Source organism: Egretta garzetta, unplaced genomic scaffold (assembly GCF_000687185.1).
Source record: "Egretta garzetta isolate BGI_Z169 unplaced genomic scaffold, ASM68718v1 scaffold366, whole genome shotgun sequence".
Taxonomy (NCBI): domain Eukaryota; kingdom Metazoa; phylum Chordata; class Aves; order Pelecaniformes; family Ardeidae; genus Egretta; species Egretta garzetta.
In genome coordinates, this window is record NW_009260018.1 from 25,276 (window position 1) to 35,642 (window position 10,367).

Consider the following 10,367-nt stretch of genomic DNA (forward strand, 5'->3'; position numbering starts at 1 on the left):
AAAAAAAAAAAAAAAGAGTGACAGTGAGTGATCTAATATCATTGCTGCGAACGCAGAGCCCACAGCCTCCCAGCCCCGGTGGAGACAACCATGATCAAAACCAACTGGCAAGAGGGGGGGAAAAAAAAAAATAAACCAAAACCAAACCAAAAGGTGACAGGAGCTCGAGAGGAAGGCTGAAAGGGGACGCCCTCGGGTTTAGCGTCTGCTGAGCACTGACCCGGGGCAGTCTCCTTTCCTCACGTTCGCTGGACTCGTCACACAGATAAATCCGATGGAAAGAAACAGAGAAGCAGAGAGACGGCTGCTGCTGCATGCACTGGAGGGCTCGGGCACGCAGGCGCCCCATGGCAAGGACAGCGATGGTCTCGGCCTAAGCCATGGGTCTCCACCTGCATTTACAGCCCCCCCCGCTCCCAGTTTGGTGGCTCTGGGGCGCCCTGGCCACCTTCAGAAGGTAAATTATCTGGAATTCATCCCAGAGCAAAACCCCAGCCACCAGAGCCCCCCCAAGGGAAGTGACCCCAAGGGATGTGATAACTTTTTGGAGCAGTGGGGAAGAGAGGGGCGGTTTGTTCCCCGGGGGAGGGCAGGCAGCAGCAGATGCCAGGCTGCTCCGCTCCCCATGCCTTGAATTCTAACAGAAAAACCACACTGATGCTTCAAATCCAGTTTGGCTTCAGCTCCACCTCCTAGAAGTGTTACCAAGCAACAAGGCACCATAGAGCTGAGCAACGTCCCCCTTCCTAAATCTGCTGCAGCAGCTGTCCAAGTTTTGGTAGTCCCTGCCTTAGCATCTGGGAAGAGGCCCTTCCCTAGAACAGATCCCCCCCGCTTTTAGCCTCCAAACGCCACAGTTTTTTGCTTTGGCCACAATACAAAGGCCATGCGGTCCTTGAGAGGCCATGGAGTTGTAGCTGACCATCTTTGCTCCAGATTTGGTGACTTTACTCTGCTGATTTTGCTAAGCTGTGCTGCAAAAGGTTGGCAGGAGGCTCAGGGAGGGCAGGGGGCCCCACCACAGCTACCTGCAGCCCTGCCTCTTCTTTTTTGGGGTGCACAAGCACCCCAAAAGAGGGGCACAGCCTCCTTCTTTCCCCGCCGAGCAGACGGGCTCCCAGCTGAAGAAGCGCCTGTACATTCACCAGGAGGCTGCTGCGAGCAGATGGTGCCGTGCAAAAGGACGTGCAAAAGGGGAAGGGGGTGAGAGAAGGAGGCACGAGGGGAAAAGGAGCGCGAGAAGGGCATGGAAAGCGGGGTGCTGCTGAGGGGAGCATGGGGAGCCGGGAGCAGCAGGGGCTGGGAAGCCTGCAGCCACAGGAGGAGGCAGCAGGCAGGGGCAGGTAAGGCAGCAGCAAAGGTCCAGCTTGTTTGTGTCTCAGGGAGATGCACAAATCTCAGGTTCCTTACGGGGGGAGCTGCCTGGCAGCCCCTCAGAGGAAGCCCCCCGAGAGGGGAAGGTGCAGGAGAGCCATCGGGGCAAAGCTGCGGCACCACGAGCAAGCTGGCTGCTCGAGCCGAGCTGTCACAGCCGCCTTCCCACTCAGGCTCTGTTCCCATGCCTGCAGCAGAACTGGGGCGACAGAAACCATCATGGTTGCTATAAAAAAAAAAAAAAAAAAAAAAAAGAAAAAAAATTCATACTCCTCTGCAAGGCAGAGGAACCCATGAGTTTGGGAGCGATACCGCATCCTCCCCACCCCCAGGAGCGGGCAGCAATATTTACCCGTTTCTCACTCGTGAACTATTTAATCAAGGGAAGGCAATCCCAGAACAAGCCCTCTTCTGAGCCCATAGGAAGTTACCCAGCGCTAATAGGAAGGGGAAAGCAGGCTGGTTAGATGCCAGTATTCAAAGGCTGGCGGCAGGAAAGGATTAAAACACTAGATTACAGGATTCCCTCTGGGGACACATGCTACTGTGATAACTCATTCCCTGACCACCAGCCAATCGCCCTGTCCTGCGAGTTGGGAGCAGGCAGATCCCGAGCTCAGTCCTGCTCTCGGCACACAAATAAGACAGACCAGTTGGCTGCTGAGGGATGGAGCCAGCAAGCACAGAAAAGAAACCTCCAAAACCAGATGAAAAAAACCAGGGGGCCGAGAAAAGCCTTAATCTGAAACATACAGGCCTGGAAGAATCTCCCTCCTTCAGCTAAATCCAAGCTGCTTGGGATTCACAGTTTCACAGGGTCAAAATCAGAGGGGTTTCGTTTAACAGAGAACGAGCAAGAAGGCGTGTTTAATATTACATTCATATACACGCTATCACGCAACAGCAGCAGATAGGTGAAGTGGAGGATGCTTCTCATGCAGCATTAGAAGGGAAATAAATGATAAAAATGGTTGCAGAAACATACAATAAAGCAATGCGCATGCTTTAGGCGGGGTGCTGTTTGTTGTCTTTTTTTTTTTTTCCTTTCCTCGCGTTCCCCTCCTCGAGGGTATACGGGGATATCTTGGAAGGCTCTCCACATCCCCACCTACATTTCTGCTTTTTCCTATTTCTGAATCCTTCCTCCCTCTGGGCCTGAACCATCTCTCGGGTCCCCTGGCACCCTGAAGTACGCCTACGGGAACTGATGGGAGTGGGTTTTGGGGCAGCTGAGGGCCAGGTATAAAACTGCAGAGGGGGTGTGGTGTTGCAGAGAAGAGGCTCGTCCATACTCACCCGTCTGCAGGGTCTGCCTCCCCCCTGAGAGCACGCCCAGGGGCAGCGTACCTGTGGGAGTCAGGCCTTTGAGAGTCAGCACGCTCTCGCTCTCCTCTCTGCAAAATAAGAAGAAATGCAACCGGTTACCGAGAGATTAACGCAACGCTCGGGTAGATCCGTGCAAGGCCAGTAGTGGCGTGAGCGGGACGGAAGCCGGAGTCTGCCCTGCGCTGGCCACGGGCAGCGCGCGTCTGATCTGCTGGGCACCGAGCACAACCCCGCCTCGTAAATACAGGACCTCTGCTCGCTCAGCCGCGATGCGTCAGAGCTACGGCACAGCAAACGCATCCTGAAAGGGCTGAATATACCTAAAAATACCTAAAAATACCTAAAAATACCTAAAAATACCTAAAAATACCTAAAAATACCTAAAAATACCTAAAAATACCTAAAAATACCTAAAAATACCTAAAAATAATACCTAAAAATACCTAAAAATAATACCTAAAAATACCTAAAAATACAGCAGCATTTCTGCTGGCGAAGGTGCCGGTGCTTGAGATGGAGGTTTCTGAGAGTCAGGCCACCAGGCATGCAGAAACCACCAGCCCAAGCCCTTGCTATCTACTCCGAACCAACAGCCCCGTCAGATTTTTTCCCACCCCCCCCAGCAGGGCTCTGCCTGCTCGGAGCAGCCCAACCAATGTCCCCCATCACCCAGACCCCAAATCACAAGCTTCTCCCTTACCGAAGAACCGAGAAGACACGTGCCATCTTCCCAATGGCTCTAATCTTATTCCTGATGATCTCTTTACGGACTGTTGTCCCACCTTAGGGAGAGAAAAAAAAACCAAACGCCAGCATGTTTAAGGCTTCCTGCTTTCCAGGCACAGGTAATGTCAATATGAAGCACCTGCCTGACTCCAGGAAAAGAAATCAATGGTTTACAAATTCACAGCTACACTCTTGAGAGAACAGTGCTGAGAGGATGGCGGTCAGGATGGCGGTGAGAAGGGCAACACCAACGAGATGACACACGGACTTAAAAGGTCTAAAGAGAGTAGAACCACCAAAGGAAAACGGATCGGACAGGTCTTGTTGGAAGCTCACCAGGTTTGCTCACACTACACAGGATGTAACACAAATGACTCAGCCATGTAGACACAGTTTTGCAAGGCAGAACACTGACGAATCTGACTGCTGATGAACACTGCAGAACACCGGGCTGTGCTCCGCCGCGGGGAGGAGTGTCACGCAAGCATCAGCTTTGGCATCCAACACGCACAGTGAACGGCTGGCCGGAGCCTTGCAACTCTGCTTTGACCCCACACAAACACAAAGTGAGATATGTGAACTCCCCTTCCGCTATACAGACCGAACGTGAGAGAAAAAGCATGGAGGGTAACTGAAAACAAACAAAAAAATCAAAGTAAAAGAGGTAACAAATACATCTCCTCTCAGCTGAGATTCCTCACATGGCCCAACTACACATTAGGACAGTACAAGCCAAACCGGAGGTCTAACATGCACCGATGGCTCAGCCATGCACTAAGTGGCTGCATTCAGAAGTCAGATAGAAACGTGACCCCGTTTCTCAAGTTCCTGGAGGAACGCAGAAGGGTTAAAAAACACACGGCGCTTATGTTAAAACTGAAAGGGGATGAAGAGACTGCCCAACTAGTCAGCTATTCAAATCCACTCCAAGGAATCTGGTGGCACAGGCAGTGAAAATTAAGCTTGTAGCAAATTCTAGCTGGGTACCTTTCTGATAGCTTGAAATGTAGTGATCTTCAGGGAGAGGAGACACCAAGAAACAAGTAGATGAAGACAGAGATAGAAGAAACAAATTTAATTTTCATGGGAGGGAGAAAGAAAAAAAACCAAACCAAACCAAAAAACGAAATGCAATGGGAGAAGCGGGTTATAGTCTCAACCTGTCGACCGAAGCAGCGGCACCTTGTTGTACCACAACGGTGTTCTGCTTCTCTGCGGGACCAACTGTCCTCCACCCTACACCGATCTCTGCAGGCAGCTCCCCCGGGCCCCCCCGTGCATGCTCGCGGCCCCACTCCTCGCTGCACGCCCCACTTCTTAGCTTAAAACCCGGGCCAAAAACCGCATTCTGCTTTTTTGGGGGGTGATATGAGAAGCCACTTTACAGAGGAGTTCACTGCAACAGATGAGAAGATTGGGTAGATGTTTTGGTGCAGAAAATTTTGAATTGGGGGGAAAAAAAAAAAAACCACTTGGGAAGCAGTCTCTGTAAGGAGCAGGAAATCATTCTCCAGAGTAGCTGGCAAGAAGCGTCTGTCGCAGTGAATATAATTTAATTTCTCTGTGACTGAATAGCAAAGGGGAAAAAAAAAAAAAAAAAAAAAAAAAATGTTTCCTACCCAGACTTGCACAAGCGTTGGCCAAAAAGGAGCTGGAGACCCTGGCTGGGCATCCAGCTATAAATCAAGTGCTGATCACCCTTGAGCTAGCATCATACACCTTCCCCACCTTCACACACCCCCCCACACCGTTACCAGCTCGGTCGTAACAGCGTTTTTTACCTTCCAATGTCTCATCGCCATCTGAAATCAACTCATCATCGGAGCATATGTTGAGGATGTTAACGAGCATTTCGGTGACTGTAAGAAGCACAGACAGGAAGATTAGAGAGGCCCGGTGAGCACGCTTGGCAGACAGAGGTATTTGGAGGACGAGCTGGACAAGCGAAGGATTTCAAGGTCATTTATACTCTGGAAGTGGAAGCCCAAAGACACTTTTAGCCACATACTGCTGGTACCTCGCAGCAGTACCCAGAGCAGATGACATGCTTTACACCTTCTGCCAAGGAGGTGGATGCAGTCCAAGCACATCACAGATGAAACAGACGTGGGGAGCGGGGTGCCAACGCTGACGCAGAACAGCCTGGGCCCGGCTGAAGGTCCCACCTCCCCACCCCGACCCACCCGATGGGCCACCTGGCTCCCAGAATGTCAGATCTGGCATGGGGGGGAAATTCAACCTCTGTGTTCCTCAAAGTCAAAAAGCCTTTGGCATTTCAGACCTTCAAGTCACGGACCAAACATACAACACTGGAGTGGAATTTAAACTCAGCAGGAGATGTGAAAACCCTTTTGCTGAGAAATTGAGGCAAAGCCTTGGTCATATTTTAAGCTGCCTCGCCTCCTTCAGAATGAAATAAGCCTTTAAATTGAAGTGAATGCTTCCCTTCTGGTGGGCCACAAGCCAACAGGAGATTTTTAACTTCTCAGTTGCAGACCTCAGAGCAAGAAAAATGTCTCCAAATTGTGAGGTGGGGCTAGAGCACCCAAGATCAGCTCTATCAGCACTGCAGAAATAGAGAGAAGGGATCGTTCTATTGGTAAAAACTTTCTAAAATGGGTATCGACAATTATTTTTGCGTGAACTTTACCCAGTAATATGCAGATCTCCTGGAACTGAGCTACTTTCCATCTCATATTAATGAGTTGTAACGCCCGTGGGACAGGTTTCTAACACTCAGGGTACTGCGACCAGTCACCAGGCAACTCGTAACAGAAATCCAAATATCTCTTACCCTTTTCCCCTACAAAAGGCAAAGACCATGTGAAGACATCCATGAAGTTTGGAAGCCAGTACGGATGAGGGGAACAGTTGAACTGCCTGATGTTCATGACATTGTTTTCATATTTCAGTACAGCAGCTAGGAGAGAAAAAAGGAAAGAGAACCCATGTCCACAGGCGCCGTCAACTTCTGGGAGCTCCACCTGCGCTAACGAAACTTCATTATCAACAGGAGGTTGCACTCATGCAGAATCAAACTAGCAGCTCTCCAAAACAAGAAGGCTTAAGCAATATTTTTCAGTTTACCCGTCGCGTTGTTTCACTAACGCTCACTGTAATAGCGAAGCTCAATTGAACAAAGCTGTTAAAATTTATGCAAATCGGAAGCGACAGACACAGGGTCAAGGTCCAGAGCGAGCGGCAAAAAACCCCACAGTTGAGGAAAGTTCCCCATCGTATTCAGATGGTTTTAGGGGCACAGTGAAGTTAAAAGCTTGCCTATGCTAGCAGCTTCTCCTTTATGGCAGCATCCATCAGCAGCGCTTAGTTGTCATGTGCCTGGCAATGAAAGCATTATTCTAGGCTTTATAACTTGACAGCTAATTGTCACAGTAATACATTAAGTCTTCGAGTCAAGAGAACCCAGCCACTTCCAGCTCCCCAGCTGCCGTCAGTTTAACATGCAAAGCTCTTTTTCATTTCAGGCAGAAGAATGCAGCTAGAGGAGAGGGCAGAGGGGGCAAGACAAAGGAAGATGGAGAGGGATTTCCTAGGCGCGTGAGGACGGTACTGACATCCGAAGAGCAGCAGAGCCCTGGCCTTGCCAGCCTTACCCTTGTTGTTATAGACATCTAGGTAATTTGGTGCAGAGAAGATTGTGATTAACGACGGAAAGCCTGTTGTCTGGCTCTTCCTGTACATTCGGTACCTGAAAAACAGGTCAATTGTTAAAACACACTGGTCTTGCTAAGGATAGCACGGACGCAGACGGAGCCTGCTCAGCTACCAGGCTGCAACACTTACCCAGCGTCCTGGGCTTCGTGAGCTCGGATTACAGATAACAAACTATTGTTCTGCAAAAATTCACAAACTGCAGGATAACTGGAAAACAAAAAGCAAGTATTCATCAGCATGTAGCACAGGAGAACAGGTAGCACCCATGGTCTTGGTTTCAGGAGCCAGCCGCTTGCAGCATCCATTCGGTTTGTGTCCAGCATCCCCAAACAAGGCCAGTGTGTATGACATGATTCAAAAATTAATTGCAAAGCATTCTGTTAAACAGATACCTGGTGCCAAATCCTCCCTATCAGCTGGGCTACAAGTGGTCTGTCAGCGCAAATGCTTCTTTTTTAGACAGGAAAAGATTATTTCCTAGAGCTCCTGGTACTGCCCAATGCCTGAAAACCATTCAAGAGGCACCCTGCCAGCTAAAAGAAGCATCTCTGCTGTCCGATACCACAATTTCAGAGAGCAACATAGCCAAAGAGAGCTCAATGTTACAGGAGAAGAAAAAACAAACAAGATTTTGTGCATTAGAGCCAACTGAAGACTATTTCAGAGCCAGGTACGCTGTGAAGTCCCACAGAGTGATCTGAATAGCGATTTAGCTCCCCATACACCTTAGTGTAAGGGCAGACAAAAAGCTCTGGTCCCTCAGAGCCCCCTAAAACACCACTTACCTGTAGAAATAGGAGCAGCCTCGAACAGTGTTGTGGGCAAAATGCTCCAGCGTTTTCTCATTGCCGTAATCCTCTGATGGATCGGACCAGAGCAGGTCACACATTGGACCGAAGGCCGGAGGCTCCTTAAACCTGTCTAACTGAAAAACGTACACAAAATCAGGACAACGCTGGTGAAAGCCATACACACACCTACGGTGTGGGCACGCAGACTGGAGCCTCAACCTGGAAATCCATGCAGGAATCAAGCAAGCCGTTAACCACACGATGAATTGTAAGCTATGTGAAAGGACCAGGGAGACTACTTACTTTCCTAATGTCATCTAGACACGTGATTTCTGGAGACAGTCCTCCATGAACGCACAGGAATTGCTGGTTTAAGAGGGCAGCAAGAGGAAGACAGTCAAATGTATCCATACACGCATCATACACTCGCTCCGAGTACTTGATTCGACCTGGGAAGATAGGGGAAAAGGGGGAGGAAGAGAGGGAAGAATTGAATTAATTTACCCATTTACACAACAAAGACTGCTCAGGCTGAAAACAAAGCTTTTTTCTTTTTTTTAATCTTTTATTTTCTAGGGGGGGGGAGTCATTCATGCATCCAGACCTACACGATATCAGAAGCGTTAAGCGAAGCTTTGATCAGCCAAAGTGCTGATAACTGAGTTCAAGGAACCTAAAACCTAAGGTGATACGGAAACTCTGTGCCTGTGGCCCACCAAGTCGAACTCCGCACCCGTGTATTAGCGAAAATGCTTAGAAAATGCTTGCTGGACATGAAGATAAAAAGGCTTCACAGTAATCTGGGCACAGTCAAGAATATTAATCTCCCTTCGAGCTATTTTCTAGAACACCTGCATGAAGATTAACACAGAAAAGAGCCTAGGCACTTGCCACTGTAATAGAAAACTTGGGATACTAATAAAGCCATCCCATCGCTTTCCGACATTCATCCTGCACCTCTAGACTCAAAGAATCTCACCAGCCTCAGCTGCTAAGCAGATTATACACTGGGAAATGCAGCAGCTGTTTAATTTGGCACCGCAATATTACACAATCACTTAAGATAGGAATTGCCTTTTCGGCTGGACACAAGCGCTTTGAGTCAGAATTTGACCAAGATGCCTGCAGTTAAATGAATCTCCACGCAGGATCTTTCGGGGCTGCAAGCGATCACAATCTCCGTTGGATGCCTCGCCTTAGCAGAGGTGAAAAGGATGTTTCAATACGTTGAACAGAGATACCACGGCCTTTCCGAAAGCAGCTTGGCTTTTACACCAAGCCTGCAAGTACGTTCAGAAATATCTCTCAACACCTCGCGTTAGAACAGAGGGAGCAGGAGCAGAGATCACCGCACGTCAAGCGCGTGGCTTCTTGCATCTGCAGCCCCGTCACAGGGCAGCAATATGTTCACATACCCAGATCTGCGAGAAAGCCCCGCTTCTGCTAGAAAACCCGTCTCTGCCTAAAGCAAAAAAGTGCATGAATGGGAAGTTTACCTTTCCTCCCGCTTTATTTCAGAGGTACTAACAGGTTTTTTTTTCAGCTGCAGCTAGGATACAGGGAGTCGAAGGGCAGCATCTTCTGTTTTCCAAAGGGGAAAAAACACCATCACCTCTGGCTTTCTGGTTCAAATTGAGCCCAGCACAACAGGAGCTCATCTACCACCATCTGATGACTACAGTATCCAGCAGAGAGCTGGCTGGTGTTTTCCAACTCATTTCTGAATAAACAGATGTCATTCTCTCGGTACCTATCAGCCCAACCCTGTCCAGCAGCACCCAGAGTTGAAGGGCTAAGGATTGGACTCGTGCCTTGCCCGTAGCTCTTTCTCGAGGTTGGGGCCTTGAGCAACTCTTCCCCAGCAGAGCGCTGCACGTTGCTGGCATATACCTTTTTTTATTGCTGGGAGGAATGACTGTCATCCTCAGGGGAGAGAGGTCATTCCCCGACCTTTCATCATCGTTGGTTTAAAAAGATGTAAAAGCTGCACGAAACTATCTTTAACTCAACTAAAATGATCTTAAAGGTAATGATTCTCCCTAGTGCAAACACTGAGGAACAAATCCTTTATTTGCTTCCAATTGTAATCACTGATCCCAGCTGCACAATCTGGAGCTGAAAGTCATTTGGCAGTAATTATATGTTGCTGGGCCTGAAAGTCGGGCAGGGGGGTGCGTGCAACTGGCTCATCAGCAAGACAGGGAAGATATGTTCGCGTTTCTTCCATCCACGCTCATTCTTTGTAACCAGAAGGCCACATCAACACGCACTCAGTACTTTACAGGACTTATATATTTGGCTTTTTTTTTGTTTTTCTTCCTTTTAGCAGGAGCTGAAACAGGAGAAGAGCTATGTGTGCAGGGGAAAAAAAAAAAAAAAAAAAAAAAGACAACAACGGGTTTTTACAGCTCCAGAGCTAACCGATACCACTCATGGCAGGCACAGAAATTAAGACCCACACCTGGTCACAACATG

The 10,367-nt window shown here is 48.9% G+C and overlaps 1 protein-coding gene across 2 annotated transcripts in view; it reads right to left on the reverse strand.

The window, feature by feature from the left end:
- The window catches only part of PPP3CC (protein phosphatase 3 catalytic subunit gamma), a 21,101-nt gene that overhangs the window by 3,944 nt on the left and 6,790 nt on the right, over positions 1-10,367 (reverse strand). For both annotated transcript variants that reach the window (XM_035896123.1, XM_035896122.1), the window contains exons 4-11: positions 8,196-8,341; positions 7,887-8,026; positions 7,231-7,308; positions 7,041-7,135; positions 6,221-6,346; positions 5,208-5,285; positions 3,401-3,482; positions 2,671-2,768 (exon numbers count right to left, since the gene is read on the reverse strand). In XM_035896123.1, the coding sequence (XP_035752016.1) occupies positions 2,671-2,768; positions 3,401-3,482; positions 5,208-5,285; positions 6,221-6,346; positions 7,041-7,135; positions 7,231-7,308; positions 7,887-8,026; positions 8,196-8,341 (843 nt within the window). The remainder of the gene's footprint in view (positions 1-2,670; positions 2,769-3,400; positions 3,483-5,207; positions 5,286-6,220; positions 6,347-7,040; positions 7,136-7,230; positions 7,309-7,886; positions 8,027-8,195; positions 8,342-10,367) is intronic.